Below are 25,686 nucleotides of genomic sequence, written 5' to 3'. Positions count from 1 at the left end.
ATAAGCAGAGTAAAGGAAAGTGGATTTGCTTATTAATAATGCAGATTCCCAGCTCCTGGCGCTGGCCGCGTGGCTGTTTCTGTAGTCACTCCCACCTAGCATTTTGCTTTTGGTTTTATGCCTCAGGCTGAACAAACTTCAAACACTCAGGCTTCTTAGAATAGGGGCCCCTAGAGGGGGAGTGGTTTCTGAGAGAGGAAACAACTGGCCACATCCCTCCAGAGGAAAGTACCTAACCTTCGCTGCCTGCGCATCTTTAAGATCTTATTATCACTCAAGCCTTCTAGCACAAGTGACTGAAACACAAACTAGCTTGAGCATAAGGGCGATTTATTGCTTCTTATAATGGAAAGTCTGGGGGAGTTTGAATTCCAGGTGTGGCTGGATCCAGGTGCTTAACCAATATACTCAAGACCGTGCTTCTCTCCCCTTCTCCCCTCTGCTTTCCTCCACATTGATTTCATTTTCATGCAGGTCCTCTCTTCCTAGGGACAAAGATGACCTCCAGCAGTTCCAGCCTTACAGCCTCACAGATAAGTAACACTGGCAGAACAAAATCTGCCTTCCCAACGGTTTCAGCGACAGTGCTGCAGCTGTCTCTCCGTGGCTTTGCTCGGATGATGTGCTCATTTCTGGATCTGGGGGATGGGGTTGGCTCTGTCCACACCACATAGGCTAAGCGAAGGGAAAGAGGGTTCCCAAAGGAAAATGAGGGTAAATGAAGGCCCATTGGGCATGGTTATCTCATATGCAGAGAGAGCCCCTGGGAGCGCCAGCCGCCCCTGTTTTAGCATGAAGAGTGGTTCAGCTGCTGCCGGTGGGGGCTAAGTTAGCTGGGGTGCTCAGGGAAGGCCTGGGAAGAGACAATATTGGAAGCAGAGCCCTGAGGGATAAGAAGTCAGTGTTTCAGGCTGAGGGACTCACCAGGGCCAAAGACCCGAGGCAAATTGATATTTGCTGAATGAGTGGATAAATACACAAATGACTGTGTATTTCACACATGCATTTGAATGAATGAATGCCTGCGGGCAGGGGCTGCACACAGAGAGCCCTGTCTTCCTTCCTGCTCAGAAGGAACCCGTGAGCCCGTTTAGCAAAGGGAGAGCGGGAGCTGGGCCGTAGACCTTGCAGGGGAAGTGGAGGGGCAGATGTTGCCTGAGAAGAGGAGGAGGAGGAGGAGGGGAAGGGGTGTTCGGATTCCTCAGAAGCCAGGATGAGGGGCCAACACTGGACCCCACTTGGGAGACCCCATCCCATGTGCCACTCTCCGCTCTCGAGGCTCCTATGCTGCTGGGAAACCCTCCCCCATCCCAAACCTCCTCTCCCCTTCCTCCTCCCTCCCCGCCTCAGCCTCACTTCCTCTTTTCTGTTCCTCAAACACACCAAGCTTGTTCCCACCTCAGGCCTTTGTGCTTGCTGTCCCCCCTGCCTGGGACACCCTACCCCAGACTTTGCAAGACTGCTTCCTTCTCAGCCAGCCAGGTGTCCCTTCCTCCGAGCAGCCCTCCCTGACCACTACGGCTGAATGACCCGCAGCCCCCGCCCAATCTCACCTGCGTACCTTTCTCTCTCTGAAACTTTCACATTGTGAACCTGTTCGGGGTCACAGCTGTCACCCAGTGCCCAGCACAAACCCTGGCACAGAGGAGGTGCTCGGAGGACCCTGCATCCAGCAGCTCAGAGCCCTCGGTGCCAGGCGCCTAATCCCAGCTTGGCACCCTGCGTGACGGTGCCGCTCTGCGCCTCAATTTCCTCCTCTCTAAGCGGGCAGAACAACAGACACAGCCTCCAAAGATAACCTGTCTGAAGCACACGGAGCACACGGAGCAGCACTTGTGGATCGAGTCACCGGTTTCGACAGCCAGACAGTTTCTATGACCTTTTCAGTCCAGCACTAACATGTCAGCAATCCTGGTGTTCATTTTTGTATTTGGTTAAAACTGAGCACAGTGCTATACTTTTTCAAATCCTTTTTCTTCTGGATTACAAAAATATAAGGGCAAAGTGTTATGAGGAATTCTATGCAATAAATAAATTTATAAAAAACTTAGGAGGTGCCATTATGTTATTATAAGGGTTAGCCATTATATTAATATCACTATTATAACTGACTTCTTATTACACCCCAGGGTTGTTAAGTAGGGGGACAGGGGGTGGTTAAGCACAGCAGTCATCTGCTTGGACCTCCAATGTCGAGCCGAGCCGTGACTGTGGCTTCCTGCCTGTGTGACCCTGTCCAAGTGACCTCCCAGCTCCAGGGCTACCTGTCTGCCTGTCCACCGCAGTATCAGGGGACTGCAGTCCCCACCTGTAGGCACCCATTCATTCATTCATTCATCAAATGCTGATTTGCCTCACGCTGTTCCACACCCGTTACACACACACACACACACACACACACACACGCACGCATAGAGGGCTGTGGTGCAGGTTTAATGAGCTCATGCGATAGTGTCGAGAACAGGGTTCTAGGCAGAAAATGGAAAACAATTTATGATGTAATTAGTTCAGCCCACTAGTCGGGGGCGGGGGGGGGAGTGGTCCTGGCAGGTCATGTGACTTCACTGATGGTCTGGGTCTGGCTTCACCTCCAACCTTCCCCCACCCTCACCCTCGCTCTCAAGGGTCAGCAAAGGGCTGTCCCCCTACACGGAGGGAGGATGGAGGGCAGCAAGCATCTGCCCATCATGCTCCCTGCCCCACCACGCTGTCACCAGGTGGGGGCAGCTAGACTGGCACTCACGGCCAGGGGCGTTGGGCATGGGGGAGGGGCCAACCAGAACAGGAAGTTCCCTGACCTCCAAGCCAGCCAGACCTCTCTAGGAATCCCCTTTCCTCAAATCTGAGAGCTCAGTGGTCTTCACCCTTCAGGTCCCTGGGGGATGGGAGACAGAGACTTAGGAAAGTCTGAGAAAAAATTTTACAAATAAGGACATGGAAAACAAAACAAAGCTACTAAACTAAAAAACATTGCTGTCAACCACAGTGACTTTCAAAGTTTGGGGACTGTAAGAGAGTCATTTTACAGCACAACCAGGATACATCCACACAACAAAATTTTCCCAAAACAACACAGCTGGAGACAAACTCTGATACTCTGAAATTTCTCCTCTCTCCTACTTAATTAATTTGCAAAAATGCTAGTTATGACCTTCTGAACTGATCTCACGAACCACTCCAATGAGTCACCGCTCACAGTGTGCAAAGCTCTAATTACACACTAGAAAGTATGTTTTAACACCAGGGGGAAATGGCGATGTTTACCCATAGAATGTTCCTTTACACTGAATACATTTTACTTGATGGAAAATGCTGGACTTTTGCATCTAAAAAATGACTGCAGACGGATAGAGAGTGTTTCCTGGATAGGCACGGGCAGAGGAGACTCAGCTTTGCGGGGCTGATTTCATTCATTCACTCATTCACCAAATCTGTGCTAGGTGTTGGGGCAAGAGCCGATTGTCAAATTTTTTCCAGAATTTTGGTTAAAATCACATGGGTAGCTTGAAATCTGCCATAGTGGGAGATTTATACCGTGAATCTGTCTCAGAACCAACCAGCGGCCAGGGGTTGAATACACCCCCGCTCTCCAGGCCTGGGGCATACGCCCATTCCGGAGCTAGAAGAGGGGGTCTTGCCCCAAACCACAGGAGCCAAACAAGGGTTCCACAAAGGAAAAATAGGGGTACTGTTACCCAAAGAGAGGAGAATGGTTACTGCGCAGGGAGAAGCAAAAGATGTCCCCTACTGTCACACAGGTGTCTGCTTGGAGGGCCGTGCTTCTGTAGTGACCAGAATTTGGTGTGTCTATGCGTCAGGACTCAGAGAAGCAGCACTAGGATAGATCTACAGATAGATAAGTCACCAGGAAGGGACTTGTTGCCGGATTTGATCTTGTGCCATTGATGAGCTGGTTAAACAGGCTCTGTCGGGCTGTTGTCTTTGAGTCTGACGCTGGGACGTGAAGATTGCAGCTGCAGGAAGTCAGGGAGGGGAGATGTGTGTAAAGTCGGGGAGAGCAAGGAACAAGCTGGAACCCACAGGCACAAGCTGGAGTCCACAGGGACGGACTGAAGCCCATGTCAGTTCTTGTGGCCTCCGACCTCGGTGGTGCAGGTGCCCGGCCGGTGCCAGGGCCTTCACCATGGGGCTACACGCACACCTGGTCCAGGAGTTGGAGAAGGTAAAGGAGGCCCCGGGGCGGCGGGGGCCAGTTGCAGAACCAGTGGAGTGAATGACAACGTGTGAGTGTCTAAGCAGTTGCTACTATGCCCCCCCTGCCCCCAAATCGCCCCCAAGCCTCTCTCCTGTGGCTCAGCCTAACTGGAAAATACCAAAAAGGGAGGTCTGGGAAATGTAGCCTAACCAAGTCAGCACGTCACAAAGCCAGCGCAGTCCGCCCCCCCGACCTGCAGCCATACCCACCTCCTTACACCACCCTTAACCTCCAAAGCGAGACCAACAAAGCCATGCATCTCTCCCAGGTAAAACTGCAAACATGCCAACCCATTCCCCAGAAGAGAACACAATATCCGTTTTTGTCTCGGATGGTGTTCATTCTTCTCTCAGCTGATTCACACTACTCCATTGATATCTCGTAGTTTTAATACTGAGATATAAAGGTAACTGCTATTTACACATCTAATGTTACGTAATAAGGGGAGAGAGGTGAAGAAACTAAAACTATGTGGTTTATATATATATTCATATCAAATTAAGAAAGACTCATAACTACCACCGTCTATTTCTACACCTGGTCACGTGGTCGTGGCTGGCGTTTATACTTACGTGTGTAACTACCTTCCCCGCTACCCAACCCATATTGACTTGGCCTTCAGCACCCACCTCATCTGGTCCTGGCCTTTGCCTGGTGGAGTGACCCAAACCTTCACTTCCGGTCCACTAGCAGCCCCACCTGAATTGGGTTGCTGTCGTTTTCCTTTGACGTACAATCACAAGACGGGAGAGTACTAAGAGACACCCTGGGTAATCTTCTCTATTCCAACATACTCCTCACCCCCAACTTATCCTTTTTGTAAATAAACAACTTACTTTTATTACACATGATGCAATGTGATATAATGTAGACTAGTCTCTAATGTATTTACTTTTTAAAAATGCAAATCTTTAATCTACAAAATTGATTCCACGACTGACAAAGGGTCATGACCCACAGTTTGAGAAACATGGACTTAAACATTAAGGAAGGAACTTCTGGGTCCAGCATAATGGTGTGAGCTCGCTAGCGCCACATTGCAAACTAATTACGACAGAAATATCTGGACAAAAACAAAAAGAAAGTACCCGAGGACTCCAAACAATAAACAAAAGTAGGAGGATTAGTATGCTAAGGTTTTTTTTTAATTTCAGGGTATTTGGGGGTACAAATGCTTTGGTTACATAGATTGCCTTTGCACTGCAGAGTCAGGGCTACAAGCGTGTCCATTCCCCATACAGCGTACACACCGCGTCTGCATCTGTTAAGTGTGAATTTACCCAGCCCCTCCTCCAACCCCACAATTTCTCCTTGATAGTCAGAATTAATCACCCCAGCCAGTACAGCACGTCCCCCTTTTGTCTACTGATTCAGTGGCACAAGGAGCCCGAAGTAGCCAGGTGGCCCTCTCAGTTTCCAGTTCAATGGAACCATTGTTGCATCTGCCGGTGGAAGCGACACTTCCTTTGGAGCTAAGGCCTCTAGACAAGCAGAACCTAAAGTTGTGGGGACAGGCAGCAAAAACTTTGAGAGTGGATCACTAGGGGACGTAGTGAGAGGACCCACTTCCAGTGTCACCCCTCGATTCAAGAACGCATGAACCCTGCCTGGGGGAGCGACAACGCCACATGTTAGCCACTGACATAGAGCATGTGCTACATCCTGAAGGACACTGCCCCAGCCCCACAGGTGTTGCCACAGAGATGACGCTGTGATCTGAATGTCTCCTCCCCACCAAATTCATATGCTGAAATTCCAACCCCCAAGGTGACCGTATTCAGAGGTGGTGCCTTTGGGAGGGCAGATCCCTCATGAATTGGATTAGTGACCTTATAAAGCAGATCTCAGAAAAATCCCTTGCCTCTTCCACCATGTGAAGACATCGTGAGAAGGGAGCATTTATGAACAAGAGAGTGGCCCACAGCAGACTCCAGATCTCCCAGTGCCTGGATCTTGGACTTCCCAGCCTCCAGAACTGTGAGAAATAAATTTCCATTGTTTAAGCCACCCAGCTTATGTTATTTTTGTTCTAGCAGCCTGAACAAACTAAGACACTGTAACCAAATCTTCAAAAGTCCATTTTGAGTCCCAGTTCTGGGTAAGACGTCACACAGGTAAGGAAGAGTAAACGCATGCCACCCTTTATTTCCACTGAACATGACTATAAAATCTGGACAGAATACATGGCCCAGCTACTTGATAAGTTGCAATAGTTGGACTGGGGAAAGACACAAGAATTCAAAGTGCCACAGAATTAATGGTGAGTTTACCATTTCATTTTCCTCCTGTAACCCCTGACCTGAACTCAACACAGTCCAAACCTCAGAAGTGAGCTTTGTGGTGCAGACAAGGAGAAACCTAGGAGAAGCCTGGCTCAAGGAGCAGGAAAGAGAACTCCTAAATCTCGGAGAGAGTGGAGAGAATTTCTCTTCTTTTTCTCTGTTCTCTTGCAAGCAAGCCCATCACAGCAGCTGATGCAGCTGGCAATAGGAGCTGGCAGAAGCCAAAAATATAAGGAAGAGGGACTTATCTCACCATCCAGTGGGCAGGGCCAAACCCCATGGCTTTTTGCTACCTCTTTGTTCTCTTATCTCTTGGTCTTAGACTTGGCACAACCCTGGGAGTGCGAAGTTTCCAGCTGGAGGATCAAAGAGAGGGCTCAGGGATCCAGAAAGTATCAGGGAGAGAGCAGAGAGGGAAGGACTTGAGACAGTCACCCCATACAGTTATTTATGAATTCCTGGACTCATCGGGGCCTAATTAGCATACCACAGACTTTGGAAACTGCGCTAATGATTAGCCTTCTGGCCAGGCCCTGGACTGACCACTGGATGCCACAGTGGTCAGATGTGAGACAGATCAGAATAGCATCGCAAATGCTTCCAAAATTGAACTGACATTGGAACCATAGATTATGTAAAGGCAAGTAGGAACTTGCAGTCTACCCAGGTTAATTGGTCACTGAAACAAAAATATCAGTAGTCTCAACAGAATTTAAATAAGATCCAGAGTGTTATAATGTAATATTCAAAATATACAGGATGCAATCCAAAATTACTTGGCATATGAAGAATACCAAAAATCTTAACTCACGGGGAAAGGACAATCAATAGATGTCATTGTAGTGACACAAACATTGAAATTATATAAAAAATGCTCTCAAAACAAATATTAAAATGAAGGTACCAGCAAAGAAATAGAACATATTGAGAAGAAACAAGTGGAAATTTTGCAACTGAAAAACACAATAACCAAAATAAAAAATTCACTAGATGGCATCAATAGCAAAACAGAGATGTGTCAACTGAAGAATGACGAGGTTTACAAAGTTGGAAAGGAGAGCCTTATTTCTCATAAAGGGTCACGTCATGAATGACAAGATTTCGTTATTTTTATGGCTGCGTAGTATTCCATTGGGTATATGTACCACATTTTCTTTATTCATTTACCTGCTGATGGACACTTAGGTTGATTCCATATCTTGGCTGTTGTGAATATGCTGCAATACACATGGGAGTGCAGATATCTCTTTGTCATACTGATCCTCTTTCTTTAGAAAAATACCCAGCAGTGTGATTGCTGAATCATATGGTAGTTCTATTTTTAGTTTTTTGAGGAACCTCCATACTATTTCCCATATTGGCTGTACTAATTTATGTTCCTTCCGCACAGTATATAAAAATTCCCTTTTCTCTGCATCCTCACGAACATTTGTTATTTTTTTCTTTAGTGGCCATTCTAACTGGGGTGAGATGATATTTCATTGTGGGTTTGATTTGCATTTCCCTGATGATTGGTGATTTTGAGCATTTTTCATATATATATTTCTTGGCCATGTGTGTATCTTGTATATTTTGAGAAATGCCTATTCAGATCATTTGCTCATTTTTAAATCAGGGTATTTGTTTTATTGTTGTTGAGTTGTTTGAATTCTCTGTGTATTCCAAATATTAATCCTTTGTCAACAAATTAGTTTGCAAATAGTTTCTCCCATTCTGCAGGTTGTCTCTTCACTGTGTTGATGGTTTCCTTTGCTGTGTAGAAGCTTTTTGCTATAATCCCATTTGCTATAATCCCATTTGTTTATTTGTGCTTTTGTTGCCTGTGCTTTTGAGGGCTTATCCATAAAATCTTTGCCAAAACCAATGTCCTGAAACATTTCCCCCATATTTTTTTTCTGATAGTTTCATAGTTTGGGGACTTAAATATAAGTCTTTAATCCATTTTGATTTGACTTTTGTATACGGTTAGAGATAGATAAGGGTCTAGTTTCATTCTTCTGCATGTGCATATCCAGTTTTCCCACCACCATTTATTGAATGGACTGTCTTTCCCCAATGTATGTTCTTGGCATCTTTGTTTAAAATCAGTAGGCTATAAAGACTTGGATTTCTTCCTGGGTTCTCTATTCTCTTCCATTGGTCTATGTGTCTGTCTTTATGCCAGTATCATACTGTTTTGGTTACTATAGTATATTTTAAAGTTAGGTGGTGTTATATGCCTCCGGCTTTGTTCTTTTTGCTCAGGACTGTTTTGGCTATTCAGGGTCTTTTGTGGTTCCATATGAATTTTAGGATTGTTTTTGGTAGAATTTAGCAGTGAAGTCATCCAGTCCTGGGCTTTTATTTGTTGGAAGATTTTTTATTACTGATTCTATCTCATTATTGGTCTGTTCAGGTTTTCTATTTTTTCCTGGTTCAATCTTGGTAGATTATACGTGTCCAGGAATCTATCCATTCCCTCTAGGTCTTCTAATTGGTTGGCATATAGTTGTCCACAATAGTCTCTAATGATTCTTTCTATTTCTGTGGTATCAGTGTCAATGTTTCCCTTTTTGATTCTGATGTTATTTACTTGGGTCTTCTCTCTCCTTTTTTAGCTAATGGTTCTGCCTCATCCAAGTTTATATTCTTCCACCTTGATTCCATATCCTTAAGATCCATTTCCCCACATATTCCCCAGTTTTCTGTTGATATAAATTGGCAAACAGAAATTAACAACTACTTGGGTGTGTACTGCACCCCCTCATGGGTTACCCTGTGTACCTGGCCTGGAGCCTTGAGTCTAGTCACAGGTCTTAGAAACAAGAAGAAGTGGTAGCAGTAGGGGCATCAACAGTGCCTTGCAAGGCAGCTACCTTATAAGAGGCCATTACAGCTTCTTCAGGCAAGAAGAGACTCACTTCTGCAGGCAAGGGGGAAAGGGCTGCTTCTGTAGGCAAAGAGACCTGGCAGAATTTAGGGGTTTAAGGTCTCCAGCTTTAATGGAATCTGCTCATATGTCCCCATCTCAATTTTCATGAACCCACTCCTTCCTAATCCAGGCACTAACTGTAACAAAAGAGACCCTGTGTGGTTGGAAGTTCAATGTTTGCTGTAATTCAGCCATCCACAGGATTAGACTTTGGGTTTGATTTTCAGAAATCTCGGCCCTGCAGCTATGGAAAATAAGAGTTTCTTTCAGGGCAGTTGCAAAAGCTTTCAAGTCCCTTATACAGAACTTGAGCTGGGAATTTGAAGCTCTGAGCGCATCATTTTCATTCTCAAGTTTTGCCCACAGTTAGAAGCAATGAACCAACCCCATTACACTCCTTATTTTCACTAAAATGTTCTATAGAAGCAAATATTCAGTCACCCAGAGGCTTGCCTTCTACAGGGACTTAATACAGGAAGCGACTGGTGGTGATCTGAGTAACTGCTTTGCCACTCCATGCCGTGGGCTATCGGTGTCTCTTTTGTCCCTGGAAATAGGGTCATTAATGACTTTAAATTTAATTAGACTAAAGAACCAATTCCAGAAAACTCAAGATTCTGTTCTTCTGGGACCACTGTTAGTACCAAACTCTTCGTCAGCAAAGTTTAACCTCTAATACACACACACACACACACACACACACACACACGATTTGCTACACAAATTTGACCCTTAACAATTGTGGGAGCCAATGAAGCTCTCCTCCAAGACTGTTGTCCCTGTGCTTGATGCTGGAGCTTGAAGCCCACAAGTACAGAAAGTCAGGAAGGGCAGATACATGTAAGGTCGGGGAGAACAGGAACAAGCTGGAACCTGCAAGCACAAACTGGAGTCCACAGGGATGCGCTGAACCCCGTGTCAGTTCTTGTTGCCTCTGAGCTTGGTGGTGTGGGTGCCCTGCTGGAGCCAGAGCCTTTGGTCATGGGGCTGAGCACACCCCTGGCCCAGGTGTTGAAGAACTGGAAGGAGGACCCAGGGAAGCTGAGAGAGTTGCAGTCCTGCCATATGCCCACGACAAGTGTAGGCAGATGAGTGACAACCAGTACAAGCTACAAAATGACTGCCGCTCCACCTCTACCCAGCAAATCTCCCACACGAATGTCTCTTGTGACCCACCCTAACAGAAACATACAGGCGTCTAGGGAAAGGAATTCTAGGAAATGTAGTTTCACCTAGCCAAGTTGACATAGTACAAAGCTGCCTCGGATCGTGTTTCAAGTCCTGTTTAATCTCCCACCATGAGGAGCCGGAGTCATTGACTCACCAACCTCCTCAGAAGCAAGCAGTGCAGGTCCTTCCCAACACCCCGAGAAGAGCACAGTCTAGTGTCAGATGAGAAAAAGCAGATTCTTTCAGTTAATGGGATTTGGCCTCAATTCTTCCAAAACAAGAGCCTGGACAGAACTGTCCTCAGGAGGCTGGCTGAATTACAACATCCACTCCATTAGCTCTTGGCAAGAAACCTCCACTGATGTAAGAGTGGAGGAGGAGGGGGCGTCGGTTCAGACCATGACACAACAGAAAAAGGTGTCCTATGCCAGACAGGGTTTGGGCAGCAGATGAACAGCCATCTGGGAGCACCGGAGGCGCAGCTGGGGAGATCCCTGGAGGTCTTTGGCACATCTGAGATTCAGTGCTGCTGTCCCCTGGAAGTCTCAACAGCCCCCAGTCTTAAGAGTTATATTTTCCTTTCAGAAGGAATAAAAATGGCTCAAGCCCCCACGTCCTGGCTTGGTGGAAGCTCAGCATCCTTCTCACCATGTCGACAAATCCCCGGAGGCTGCTGTTTTCCCTGGCGGTGTTCAGGGTGTCATGGTCTCAGCTAAAAGACTGCATTCCTCAGTTTCCTTTGCAGACAGAGGTGGCCAATCAGAAGCAAGCAGAAGCATTTGGGAAGGGATCTTGGGAAGTCTCTTTAAAAGGAGTGGGATCACCTAGTGGTGCCTTTCCTCCCGACACTTGTCTTTCCCTTTTGATTTTTCTCCTGGAATGTGGCGTGGTGGTTGAGCCTCCTTCAGACTAATGACATCGGGCACCTTTTCGTGTGCTTTTTGGCCACTCAGATATTCTTTGATGAGCGTAACTGCCTTTTAATGCCCATAAGGCTAGTGATGGGACACAGGAATGGTATGGCCAGAAAGCGCGACACTTACACAAGGGTCCTAGCCCACAGAAAACAGCCAATGATGCAGAAAGATGGTCGTTTTTGGTCTTCCGAATCGTGCATGAGGGCCTCTGACTAGCAGAGCTGGATCCGCATCCCAAGCCACCTCTCAGGGGGCATCTGGGGACATGGCACTGCCCCCCACCCCCAAAGGTGGAAGGGGGAGGGGAGGACAGCAGACGCCAACGCGGCCCCCATACCCCACGAGTGAGCACTGCCTTGTTCCGCCCATGGAGGCCGCCAGGCGTTCTGCTAGGCTGGCGTGGCAGCACGTGAGATGCTCTTGGGCTTCAAACAATATCAAATCACATTGAACCACATCACCAGGAAGCAAATCCCCTTTGAATATGTCTTAATCCATTAAATGACATGAGGGAGAAAGTCTCTGTGTAGTAAAGAATTAACTTTGTCCAAAGAAAGGTCTGACTTCTGCCCTTGGCTGCTGGAAGGTAATCTCTAGGCCCTTGGAATGTTCCGCGTGATAAGAGTGTCTTTGTTTGCACATCGGCCTTGGGCCACACCAGATTGTTCCTAACCATGTGATTTGCGGTGGGGACCGTGGGCCACACAGTGTCAGCTCCACCTCTGCAGGGGCTGGAGACTGGGGTCAGCCACGTGGTGTGACTGCCCTGGTAAAAATTCTGGGCACCAAGGCTTGAGCGAGCTCCCCGGGTTAGCGACACTCCGGTTAGCGACACTCTGTGTGTGTTGTCACACATCGTTGCCAGGAGAAGCCAGCACTGTCTGAGACTCCCCTAGGAGAGGACAACTGGAACCTTCGCGCTTGGAAGTGCCAATAAAGAAATATTTTTAGTCTCCCCAATATGTATACAGTAACATATATGTGTATAACATACTGTATGTGTTATATATGTAAAATCTTGCATTTATTATTTGTGATGTGCTGATATTTTCTTTTTTATTTCATGACTTCTTCTTTCTAGCATTTTTTTAATGCTACTCATGGCCCACTAAACTGATCACGAATGGGCTGGGACCTGAAGTTTGTGAAACATTGTTATGCAATGCCCTGTGACTGGGACCTTGTCTCTTTACTTTGGCACAGTCCTTATGCTTGGGCACAGCCCCTGGCCCAAGCGCGTGGGAGGGGCCACTCCGGCCTCGCCTGCCTGAGCTCCCTCCCCGTGGGCTGTGGGGTCGAGGGGCCTTCAGGAAGTGCCCACCGGAGCCTATGTCCCTTCCCGACCGTATTCTAGGTCCCTAGCACCCCACAATTCTTCATTCAGATTACTCTGAGCCCACACCGGGGCCCACGTGGCCTTCTCAATGGACACATCTATCTCTAAGCCAAGAGATGGCCCAGAGGTGGCCATTCGTGTGTCGGGAGGTGCAGATGGGGCTTGGATGTACAGGCTGGGGTGTCCACACTCGTGTGTGGGGCCCCTCCCAGTGGGGAGAGAGCCCTGCAGTTTGAAGGAGAGGGGACCACCGTGGGCCGGGACCTCCATCTGTGTTTGCCTGAACCCTGCCCACGCTGGGGCGCAGCTGCCGTTGGATACCACACTCCCCTCGGGGACCAGGCCCGGGGCTCAAACTGCCTGCAGGCACGAGCCAGCCCTGACTTTCCCTGGCCACCAGCTGGCCCCAGGCTTCCTTCGCTTTGTTCCCTGCCTCTGCTTTGGCTCTGTGACTCCTTGCTCCACTCCTGGGTGGGGGCACCGAGGCCAGGGTCTGCCTTTCTTCCACTCCCCTATGAGGAATGATCAGAGACCACGGGGTGAGGGCCACTGTGTTTTACTTTTGTCTGAACAGAGAGGAGGGGCGGTACCCAGGGAGCCCGCCAGCCTTCCCGGGCGGCAGGGTGGGACAGTAGGGGACTCAGGCCATCAGCCCCAGCTCCAGCTGCATCCATCTGTGTCTTCCCCCTCAGGCTGGGCTTCTCATACTGACCATTCTTGAGGCTCTTTGAGGGCAGGGAGGAGGCTGGGCACGGTGAGCTGGTGGGGGGCGCAGTCTCGGGGTGCCCGTCGGGTTGCCGGGCTCTGCCGCTGATGGACTCACCTGCGATGATTCCGGCATAACTGGGACAACTGCCTGCACTTGCCGCCTGTGGGAGAAAGAAAGGAGCAGCCGTGAGCTGGAGCGATATTGATCGTTTCGCCCCATTGAGGCAAAACACACGTGGCTGCGCTCATCGTCCTGATGAAGACATGGGACAAGAAAGTAGTGAAACTTGCTGTAAACTATACAGATTACCTAAGAGCTTATAAACTGGGGCCCTTGTATTTGATCTCACCCACAGCATTTTAAAAACCTTAGTTTCTCCAGCCTGAGCAAGAGTGAGACCCCGTCTCTACTAAAAATAGAAAGAAATGATCTGGCCAACTAAAATATATATAGAAAAAATTAGCCGGGCATGGTGGTGCATGCCTGTAGTCCCAGCTACTCGGGAGGCTGAGGCAGGAGGATCACTTGAGCCCAGGAGTTTGAGGTTGCTGTGAGCCAGGCTGACGCCACGGCACTCACTCTAGCCCGGGCAACAAAGCGAGACTCTGTCTCAAAAAAAAAACAAAAAAAAAAACCTTAGTTTCTGTTTGTCATTTTCCCTTTTCCACCCTTCCCTGCCCTGTGTTGGGCCCTGGGAGGCCGACCTGACTGGCCACAGGCCGCGGCCCCTTGCCCTGTAGTTCAGTATCGGCGGGAGACAGGAGGGCAGGAGGAGAGGCAGGTTTGGGCATCTGATCCCCTCGGCCCTGCTCCCTCCTGGTTGGGTTACGGTGAGGCAGTGGCTGGAACCCTCTCCCCAGGGCCACAGTTCCACCTCTCACCAGGCCCTGGCACAGCTGTGACCTCCTCTCACGCCCCAGGCCTGGCTGATAACAGCTCCCCATCGTGGCTAGTCCTAAGGCACTCCACCATCCCCTGTTACCCCGGTGGCGGTGGCAGAAAAGTCCCTCTATTAAACGGTCTCCAGTTAACCCTTTTTGGGCCCATGTGCCACCTGCCATGACCCTGACCAACACAGCTGCCGATATCCATGCACTGGAAGATTTTACAGGAACACAGAGCTCTTCAAAGACTGGCTACTCTGGCAGCTCCAGGCCCCCATTCTTGGGCGATGGAGTGGGTGGGGCTGCTCCATCCAGATAAGGCATCGGTGCTCATCCGCCTCCTCCCCACCGGCCTCGTTCAGCCCTCGGCCCACCAGGTCACAGTGGGCTTGTGATCCTGGCATGATATATTGACTTCCAGAACAGCCCCCACTTCTCTACCCCTCCCCAACAGTATCCACATCCCGTGCAATGTGACTTTGCCTCTCTTCCCATCAAGAGCAAGTCAATTTCCCAACTGCTTGGATGAAGCCTGGTCTTGTGACTTGCTTTAACTAACAGAATATGTCGGAGGTGATAGTGGCCAGTTCTGAGCCTGCACTCCTTTGCTCTCACTCTCTCTCTCTCTCTTTCAGACCCCTGCCACCATCATGTGAACAAGGCCAGGGTAGTTAGGTAAGAACACAGGGCAAAGAACCAAGAACAGAGTTCCCTGCTGACCCACAACTGACCTCAGATGTGTGAGCAAATCCAGCTGAGACCAGAAGAGCCATATAGCTGAGCCCAGCCTACATTTCCAAGCTGCATGCTTGAGAGCTAAATACATGTTAATCATTTTAAACCATTGAATTCAGGGGCAGTTTGTATGGGTATATAGCTAATAGATAACTCATTTAAAACAACCTTGCCCAGAGGCCTCTGAGGACCTGACCCTCAGCCACAGAGCAAACCTCCCATTCCCACTGAACCCCCATTCTCACTGGTGAGGATGACAATGCCCATGATGAACAGCACAGCCGCCACCAGGAGCCCCCGTTTCCGGAGAGTGCTTTCATCTGTAGAGAGAAAATGGAGGGGTATAGTCATAGAGGCCTTCACCCTTCCTCTCCCCACATCTTCCCACAGGCAACTTACCATAGAAGAAGGGGTTGTCCTCATCTGAACCTGGAGGGGACAGACAAGGAGCAAGTCAGAGTTCAGCGAAGGTTTGTGGTGTGAATAAATAAGTGAGTGGTAGAGTCAGGGAGAGGGAACACCTGGGTCTCAGCCTTGGTACCCTTAGAACAAAGGCCAAAGTTCTCACCGGGACACACAGTCTGGTTTGCGTTACCTCCCTAATCTCATCTCTTCACTCTCCCCTCACTCGCTGCACTCCAGCCCACTGGCCTCCCTGCTGTTGAACATGCCAGATACCTTCTCACCTCAGGGCCTTTGCACTGGCTGTTCCCGCTGCCTGGAGCACCCCTTCCCTGGACATCCACATGGCTACTTCCTTCACTTCCTTCTCAGTGGGGCCTTCCCTGGTCCTGTATATGAAATCCAGCTTGAGTATTCCTAATCTGAAAAATCCAAAATGTTCCAAAATCTGAAACTTTTTGAGCACCAATATGATACTCAAAAGGAGTGCTCATTGGAGCATTTTGGATTTTGGATTTTTGGATTAGGAATGCTGAACCAGTCAATATAATGAAAATATTCCAAAATTCAAAAAAAATCCCAAATCTGGAACACTTTTGGTCTCAAGCATTTTGAATAATGGACACTCAACCTGTACTCCTCAGTCACTCTCTAACCCTGCTTTGCTTTTCTTGATGGCAAGTTAAACTCAACTGACATATAATTATTATGATTATTATCTGTTTTTCTTCCACTACTAGAATATCATTCCATGTGGACAGAGATTTTTGTCTTTCTTGTTCACTGCTATATCCCTGGCCCTGTAACAGTGCCTGGCACACAGGAGGTGCTCAACAAATATTTGTCCAATGAATAGGGACATGGGATCACTATATGACCTGTGGCCATTCATTGGGGGTTGACTGGGAAGGAAGTGGAGGATAAGACTATGAGGGGAATAATCCAGGTGCCCCTCAAAACAGAGCTCCCTGCTGACCCAGCTAATCTCAGATGCACGAGTAAATCTAGCTGGAAACAGAAGAACCACCCAGCTGAGCACAGCCTACGTTTCCAAATTGCAGAGTTGAGGGCTAAAAAAAATTGGTTATCATTTTAAGCTATTGAGTTTTGAGGTGGTTTGCATGCAGGATTCATTTATGCATTTGTTCATTTATTCAGACATATATTATGTGCCCACTTCTCCAGGCATGAAGCCATTTATTCACCCAAAACATGTTTCCCAGGACTATTCTGTGCTGGGCTGTATTCCAGGTGCTGGAAATACACAGTAAGTAGAAAACAGCCTACTTCCAGTCTGGGAAGGGAGTTACTGACCATGTGGCTTGAGGGTCTGGGGTTCTGTCCTGACATCTGCGCCTGGGGATGTCCTCTTGGAGAGCATCGTTGTGCCTTCAATGGGATGGGCAGAGAGAGTGGCCAGAAGATGATGGAGGCAGAAACAAGGGATATCACTGAAAGTCTGTATCTGAGAGAAACCCCTCTCCCACATCTACACAGCCAGTGTGCAGTGTCAGGCGTCCCCCTGCCCCCCCCCACCCCTGGAGGCAACATGTAATGGTGGGCACCAAAATACCAAACTAAGCCTGCACCATCTGGTTACAGCTACCCCAACCCCCGAGGGACCCCTTACTCCTCTTCTAGCATCTTCTGGGCCACCCTATAATCCAGGAGATAAAGGAAATAAAGGGCAACATCTGGCATAGCCAGGCAGGAGGACTTCCAGGACCCTGGCCCTCCAGCTACGCAGCCTGGAGATATTTGCAAAACATTCTCAATATCACTTCTGCCCCTAGACCAAAAATACCAGAGGGTTTTTCTGTTGAAAAAAAATCAATGCCACAAAGGCAAGGCCTGCCCCTCTGGCCCTAAGAAGCACCCTCGCACCCCATCTGACGTCTCCATTAGAAGCCAGCAGGTGAAAGCTGCCTCACGAACCCTGACTTTCCTGGGCCTCTCTCATACATCACCCCCTAAGTATTAACTGACAGCCAAGGATTACAAGATGTTCAGGGATTGTGTGACCCAAAGGAAGGTATAAGCAAGATCAACAGCAGTGACAAAGATGCCAAGACCACAGAAAATGCAAAGGACAGCTGTGACAGTGTGTGGTGTCCATGCACCCTGGAGCTAGATAGTCTGGATGCAAATTCTGATTCTGCCACTTTGGGCTGTGTGGCCTAAGGCAAGCTGAGTAACCTCTCTGGGCCTTGGATCCCCTCCCTGTGAAACAGGAGTAATGACAGGCCCCACAGTTGTGAGCATCGAACGAGTGGGTACATGAAAGTTCAGCCCAGTGCTCAGCATGGAACAAGCTCTCTGCAAACGTCAGCAGCTGCAGTGTCTACCCGGGACTTCTCCCTCCTTCTGCCAACAGCTCCCCCTTCCTTTGGGGGAACTGCTCCCCCTGCCTTAGTCCATCTGGTTCCCCAGTTGTGACCCAGGCTATGACAGGGAGCACGTGACCCCAGTGAAGCCTTTCCTTGGGACCTTTCAAATCTCCAGCAGCGATTGAGAGTAAAAGCTAGGTACTGCGAACTGCATTTTCTCCCTCCCCATGAAATGCATACGTTGAAGCCCCAACTCCCAGTGTGACGGTATTTGCAGATGGGGCAGATAATTAGGGTTAGATGAGATCGTGAAGGTGGGGCCCTCGTGATGGGATTAGTGCCCTTAGAAGAAGAGACCAGAGAGCTCTCTCTCCATCTGCACACACCGGGGAAAGGCCACAGGAGGACATAGTGAGAGGGTGGCTGTCTGCAACCCACGGAGAGAGCTCTCACCAGACACTGACCCAGCTGGCTCCTTGATCTTGAACTTTCAGTTTCCAGAGCTGGGAGAAATAAATTCTTGTTGTTTAAGCCACCCAGTCCGTGGTATTTTGTTACGGCAACCTGAGACTAAGACACTAGGTGAAGCTAGGAAGCTCTGAGCTGGGGGATGACAGCTTCCTTACTGGCTGCAGCACCAAAGAAGCAAAGGTGGAGGAGGGAGGGAGGCTCTGGGAAATCCTGAGGCTCAGTAGCGCCTTTTACCGCTTGGCTCTATGATCCCCATGGCCCTGTGGAGTTTCTGTCACGGAGACCCAGGAATGTGGACTAGTGCATAAAGTAACTCAGGTCAGCAAAGACTCACAGTAAATTAGTTCAGGTATGTGAAATGCTTGATCAGTTGGGAAGTGTAGACACAGCTGCCATCCCCCAGGCCCCATAGGGCCAATTTTGTGAGAAATAAAAAAGCTCCCTTCCCCAAGAGGCTTTTATTTTCATCTGCTGTAAAATTGTTTTAGTAGACAGATTCTGTAAGAATCAGATGCTTTATTGCCAGCACTGGAAACTGGATACAATTATAAAGATCAACAAGGGGAATGGCATGACCTTAGAGGTGGTGCTCTTGTGCAGTGCCCAGCCTGCACAACTGTGCATGCCTTTCAGCCTGGGGATGACCTAAGCTATTCTACAATACTTTCCAATGGGGGCTGCCCCTCAAAAGGGATCATCACACAAGCATTAGAGGCCTTCTGTTGCCGTTATATCAGTTCGGCCCCCTTTCCCATAGTTGGTAGTATTAACTCACTTGTCCAGAGGGAAACCACCTCTTGCCTGACTCTTACTCTATGTGGTTCAGGCAGGGCTGACCATCTTCTCCAGACCCAGGGTGGGGCACAGGATTCAGGCCTGACCAATCAGAGCAGTGCATTTCCCAGGCTCCCATTGATGCAGACATGGGCATCTGACCCCAGCTGAGCCAATAAGAGTCAATTCTAGGCTTTGGGCTGGAGATAATGGGAAAGAAATGTTCTCTAGTCATTGGGTTTGTGACCTAAAGTTAGAACTATTCGACCATCTTTGCCACCAAGAGGGGAAAAGTAAGCTGAGAATGAAGACAACAGAGCCAAGACGGGGAGCAATTCAGTCATGATGACAGTGAAAGCTGCTTGATCCAGCCATGCCTGAAATTGGCTACCTCTGGACTTTACAGAACTTACATAGCCAATAAATCTTCTCTTCTAAGTTGTATTTTCTGTATCTTGCAACTTAAGAGCTCCTGCTCTGTCTTTAAGACATACACAAAGGAACCATCCAGAGCCACATTTTATAGCACCAGCCCTGTGAAGGGAACCAAACAAAAGAGGGTTCCCAAGTCTAACAGTTTGGGAAACACTGCATATTGGCTGCTCCCCCTTGGGGACGTTTGCTGCAAATTAGCTTAATCAAGACTCTGAGAAGTCCTGCCATAAAGAAACATGGTTAACTTTAACTCAGAGTTCCCCAAATACCTTTGACCACAAGCCACAAAAAATTTTTTGAAAGCGTATTAACAATTCCCCAAACAGGTGCTCTGAGAAACATACTTGGGGAAATGGTGACCTAGATAGAGAATTAAACAAAGATTGTAGGCTGCTGTTCTCAGTCCCGGACACTACCTTCCTTGGTGCTGCTGTGCGTCCCCGGAGGTGTCACTGGCAATCCATCCACTCCCGTCGGCTGCTGGGTCTGGGGCAGGGTCTCAGTCGGGTTTTGTGTTGTTTCTACTCGGGCCAAAAGAACGAGGAGGCGGGGGTAAGAAAAGGTTGAATTAGGGACATGCAGACCCATTGCACAGCAAGGGACACTCCCTCCAACAGGCTGGCAAAACCCAAAGATGCTGATGTACCAAGTGTCCCTGCAGGGGTGGGAAACGGGGACTCTCCCGGGTACTACGGTGGGAGGGCAACTTTCAACACAAATTAAAATGTTCATGTCCTTTGCCCCACAGTGGGTTTCTTTGTTTCCTTGTTTTGTGTGTTTCTTTTTGTTTTTTGAGACAGATTCTCACTCTGTCACCCGGGATAGAGTGCAAGGTGTCATCGTAGCTCGCTGCAACCTCAAAATCCTGGGCTCAAGTGATCCTCCTGCCTCAGCCTCCCGAGTAACTGGGACTACAGGTGCACACCATGATGCCCGGCTAATTTTCTACTTTTAGTAGAGACGGGGTCTCGCTCTTGCTCACGCTGGTCTCCAACTCCTGAGCCCAAGCGATCCTCCCGCCTCGGCCTCCCAGAGTGCTAGGATTACGGGCACGAGGCAGCGCGCCCAGCCTTTGCCCAGTAGTGTTTTGGATAAAAGCACAGTCTCTGGAACTATAGTCCTGGACTTCCATCCCAGCTGTGTCCCTGACTTGCTGTGAGACCTCAGGCAAGTTACTCTGAGCCTGTTTCCTTATCGTAAAATGGGGATAACAGAACCTCAAAGGGCTTGTGTGAGGATTGCATGAGTTAACACAAGGGAAATATTTAGAACCATGGCCAGCACACAGGAAGTGCACACTAGCCTAAGTGTTTGCTCAAGGAGGAAGGGGCAGGTTTGCTCATTGTGGCACTGTGCGGAGGCAGAGAAACCGGAAGCAGTCAATATGCTCCAGAGGTGCGCGACCTTAACTGCAGCACAGCCCCCTGCAGAACACTGGGCAGCAGAGAAAACGAGACGAGTCTTCATATAGTGATGTGAAAAGAGCTGCCAAAGACACCGCTGCATGAAAAAAACAAACAAGGCAGGTGCCGAGCACTCATGACATCCTTGAGCTCACAAACGCACCACACGATCAGTACGTTTCTCCGGTGACAGTCATGTGACGCAGTAGCCCTGGGGAGCGCCCCCCATGCTAACGGTGGGGACCTCTCAGAGACAGACGGAGGGAAGAAGGATGGGGGTGTTAACGGGATTTAGTTTCACTTATAGTATAGAATGTGTTTATGGACTACCACGTCGCTAAACATCAATTGCAAAAACTGGGGAGCGTTTTTGAATTATGTCATACTCTAAGAAAAAGTTCAAAACTTATTCGAAAATTCAAAAAAGGAAAAAGAGATAAAGAGATGAAAGGAAGAAATGAATGAGGTTGGCACACGTGGAGTTTCTGGGGGTGTTTGCCAAGTTCTGCTCTTTGACCCAGGTGGTAGTTACATGGGGGCTCGATTTAGAGAAAGTCATCAAGTTGCGCATTTATGGGTTTGGGACTTTTCTCTATGCCTGTTAATTTCACAATTTCAAAAGTTTTTTTTTTTTTTTTTTAAAGTATTGAATGGAGTTGGCTGCCACCCCACGCAAAGTAAACCAGGGGACTCAAAGCTTGAGGTGGAGACTGAAATAGGTACCCAAAGACCCTGAGTGTCAGAGAAGGGGGACCCACCCCCAGCCCCTCCGCCTGCCCCACTCACCATCAGCAGGCCAGGCTGGGGGCTCAGGGGTGGCCAGGAGCTCTGGGTGGCTTGTATCTGGAGTCCGCACAGAGACGGGGCAAGAAGAGGAGAGAAAGAAGTGGAGACGGTCCATAGACTCAGACACACGAGATTCCCATGACAACTCAATTTTGTCGTAATGAAAATGACTTAATTAATCCAGCCATTTGCTAACTGCCCAAATGTGCTGCCAGTATCTCTCCTGACTCAGGCCCTCCCCGCCCACAGACGCCGTCCTAAGGGCTCCTTGGGGAAGCTGGCCGCAGATTAGCTTTCTCAAGACTCTGAGATGTCCTGTCTAAAGAAACGTGTTCAACTCCGTCTCCCAAATACCTCTGACCACAAACCAGCACCCGCCTGCTCTGATAAGAGCCCCTGAACTTCCCTTGGGGAACCATCCTCCCCTGATTCTCCGTCTACTTTATCCAGCAAGGCTGGCACCAGCCCTGCTGGAGGTCAAACATGGGACCCAGGCCTGGCCATCAGCTCTCTATGCCTGCGGCCACAACGGTGGGTATGTGACCTGAGCCTGGCCAAAGACACTCGGTTCTGGGAAATTTGCCAGATTGGGGAAGGGGAAATTCTCTTGCTTGGATTCTTAGCAGGCAGGATGAAAGCCCCAGGCTTCTAGGGGCCATCTTAGCCCCATGAGAGGAGAATCTGCCTGAAAATGACGCCAACACAGAGGAAACAGAGCTGAGGCATGGAGATAGCTTCCGGATAGCATCATCTGAGCACCTGGCTTGAGCCATGCCTAAAGGTCTAACCCTGGACTTTTTAGTTATACAAACCCATAAATTCCCTTATTTTTGTTTGGTCCAAGGGTGGGATTTTTGTTGCTGTTGCTTGCAGTAACAGAATTGTCCCTCTTTCCTCACCTGGGATTGGTGTCAGGACATGAATGTCCACAGGAGTTGGGTCCACCGGGGAAATGGGCGTGGCCTCCTGCAACGTCTGTCCTGGGGAATGAAGGATGCGAAGCTGGTGGGGGGGGGCAGCCCCCAGTCCCCCTACTCTCACCAGCACTCCCACTCTGCCCTCCTTGCTGAAGTCTTGGGGACACTTCTGGGAACTCTAGAGGTCCCACCTGCTGGTGGCACCATTCAGCTTTGGCCGTTTCAATCAATCCATGACCCTGGAAGTATTTTAAGCTACGGTAATGCCCGAGAACCTTCCTCCAGCTGCCTCCCTGCCCATGCTTGCGGGATGGGAGAAGCAGTTTCGTCTTGTTAGCCCAGGTGCTAGGGTTAGCCAGGGCCCTGGTGTCAAAACTTTCTTGATGTGTGACCTGGAACAAATGAAGTCCCCTCTCTGAGCCTCGGCTGCCTGGTCTGCAAAGCAGTGATAACAATTGAATCTACTTCATGGGGCTGCATAGGGTGCGATGAGATGGAGCAGGGGGAGGGTCCCCCACTGCCAGACACATCCACAGACCCCACCCTGGCCCGGCCTCCATCCCCTCCTGCCTGGACATCCCAGCAGCCTCCTTCCTGGTCTCCTATTCTGTCCCTGCCCCACAGTCTGGTCCCCACTTGCAGCCAGAGGGGGCCTGGGAACACCTGAGTCAGGTTGGGACCCTCCTGGCTCAGAGCCCTGCCGGGGCTGCACCTTGCTCCAGGTAACAGCAAAGTCTGCACCCGGCCCATAAGTCCCCCTCCATCTGGCCCTCCCTCACTTCTCAGACCCCTCCTCTTCCCCCTCTTGCTCCCCTCAACCCAGCCACCCCTCCTGCCTGCTGTTCCTCCAACTCCCGAGGTAGCACTCATCCCCCAGACACCTGCAAGGCTCATTCCTAGTGTCCTTTACGTGTTCGCCCAAATGACACCTCCTCAGTGAGGCCCTCCCTGACCACCCTGTGCAAACAATCCTCATTACCCTTCTCTGATTTTCCCCACAACACGTAGCACCTTCTGGCATCCTGTATACACTGCCACATCACTCATGACTTGTCTTTCCCCACTAGAATGTGACCTCTTGCTTTAGTCACTGCTATTTCCCCAGCGCATAGACCTGGCGCATAGTAGGTGCTCAACAAATATCCGTCGAATGACTGAAAGAAGACATGAAGGCCATTTTGTCAAAGACAATGGGGGCACCTCCAGTGGAGTGTGTGCTCTGGGTTCTGGTGACAGGTTCATCAGCCACTGGCACAGGGCACTTTCCCTCGCTGAGCCTCAGTTTCCTCATCCATAAAATGGGTATGACATGTATAACTGAGTACAGCTGAAGCCTAAATGAGCTAGCGCACAGAGCGCCTGCCATGTAAAGTCATCTGCAAATGTCCCCCTCGGTCCCTGCCTTTGGGAAACACTTCCCAGGCAAGGCTGGGATGTCTCTGCCTCTTTGGACCAGCCCCAGCTCAGCCCCTTTGCCTAAATGCGTGTTGCCCGGGACCCAGTGGTCTGCTTTGCCGGGAGCCCAGTTTCCTGGCTGCCTAGGAGGAAACCGACACCAACCTCCCCGCCAAATCAAACTCTGAGCTCTTCTTGGAGGTGAAACGGAGGCTGCTCAGCAAGACAGGCTCCAGCCAGACTCGCTGGAAGTGGCCACCCAGTTCTGAGTGTCCAAGGAGGGTGTAACCCTCCTCCCCTAGGGCTCCCCACTTCCTGGTGCCAGCTCAGTAGGGGGTGAGGACAGAGGAGGGAGCATCTGAGCTCCCCACCCACCCGCCCAGCAGTACACAGGCTGGGTGCTCTCTGGGCCGGGTGGAGACAAGGGCTGGGTCTTACCTCTGGTGGGGAGAATCAGGCCAATGACGATGAGGAGACACAGGCGACCAGAGGGCGACATCTACGGGGAGAGTGGATGCTGGGGTCAGCCACGATGTCAGGGGGCAGGCTGGGGCAGCCCCGGGGACCCTGCAGTCCCATCCCCTACCCTGGGCTGCACCAGAGGTGGCAGCTGGCTTCTGGGGCAGGGGAAGGGGTGAGAGGTGGGAGCCCCAAGCCACCCCCCTTTTTTCCCCTGCAGGTCCCCGAAGAACACAAGAAGCATCAGACCCAACTGGCCTCCCCACAGCAAGGGCTGGGGGACACTCCTGAAGCAGAACAGCGCCTCCCTGCTCCCCTGCCCGGCACTCACCCCTCTGTCTGACGGCGGAGGGCTCAGGGGTCTGGGCAGGGGCGGAGACCAGAGACTCTTCCCTCCCTCAGGGGCCGCAGCCCAGGAGTCGGAGGCGGGAAAGAGGAAGAGTGAGTAATGCACTCCTGATCTCAGAGGAAAAAGTGAGCTGGTGTTGGGGGCCGCCTGCAGGGACATAGAACAGGATGCTGGGTAGTTCGGAGAGAGACTGGTCCGAGAGGGATGGAGGGGATCTGGGGAGACTGAGGCAGGAGGGAGCGAGGCAGTGCGGCCCGCTGCGGTGCAGAAGAGGAGGTGAGAGGAGTGGCATGAATGGGGGGCGCAGAGGCACGAGAGGCGGGTCCCCCACCCACCTGAGCCCGGTCCGGGCAGAGGGGACGCGGATGGAGGTGGGCGGAGGAGGGACTCACGTCGAGCTTGGGGTCCCGAACCGGCGGCCGCGTGGGGAGAGAGCCGCGGCGGTGGCTGCGTCCAGGCGGAGGGTGTGGCCAGGGGCGCGCGGGCGGGCGGGGACCGAGCCGGCTCAGTCATTTCCTCTTGGGTTTCCTGGCCTCAGAGCCCGGGTGGGGGCAGGAGGGGGAGACGCCGAGGGCGCGCGGGCAGGGGCGAGGGCAAGGCGGGGCCCCACCGGCGGGTCTGGCGGGGGCGGATGGGGACCCCGCGGGCGGGTCCTGGGCGGGTGCGGCTCCCGCGGGGAGGGCGCGGGAGGGGTCCGCGTCGGGGTCGCTGGGGGAAGAGAAGGGAAAGGGCCGACCCAGAGGTGTGGAGGGAGCGGAAGGAACACTGAGGTGTGGGAGAGGAGGCGACTCAGGGCACCGGGGGAGCA

General features: G+C 50.4%; 1 protein-coding gene across 2 annotated transcripts; it reads right to left on the bottom strand.

Annotated features, from left to right (window-relative positions):
- Positions 1 to 13,387: 13,387 nt before the first annotated feature.
- Positions 13,388 to 25,324, bottom strand: FXYD5 (FXYD domain containing ion transport regulator 5). 2 transcript variants are annotated; one of them, XM_069457707.1, is made up of 10 exons: positions 25,271 to 25,324; positions 24,861 to 25,025; positions 24,509 to 24,569; positions 22,658 to 22,738; positions 21,759 to 21,815; positions 19,986 to 20,090; positions 16,877 to 16,951; positions 15,560 to 15,589; positions 15,406 to 15,480; positions 13,388 to 13,701 (listed from the first exon to the last, which is right to left on the bottom strand). In XM_069457707.1, the coding sequence occupies exons 3-10, from the start codon at positions 24,567 to 24,569 to the stop codon at positions 13,652 to 13,654; spliced, it is 534 nt and encodes a 177-aa protein (XP_069313808.1). In that variant the 5' UTR covers positions 24,861 to 25,025; positions 25,271 to 25,324; the 3' UTR covers positions 13,388 to 13,651. The 2 variants fall into 2 exon arrangements, with proteins under 2 accessions (XP_069313808.1, XP_069313809.1); XM_069457708.1 differs by having other exon boundaries at positions 16,877 to 16,969; positions 19,989 to 20,090.
- Positions 25,325 to 25,686: the final 362 nt, after the last annotated feature.

Source organism: Eulemur rufifrons, chromosome 24 (assembly GCF_041146395.1).
Source record: "Eulemur rufifrons isolate Redbay chromosome 24, OSU_ERuf_1, whole genome shotgun sequence".
Taxonomy (NCBI): Eukaryota; Metazoa; Chordata; class Mammalia; order Primates; family Lemuridae; genus Eulemur; species Eulemur rufifrons.
Note: the sequence above shows the minus strand (reverse complement) of the source record. Positions and strands in the feature narration are given on the sequence as shown.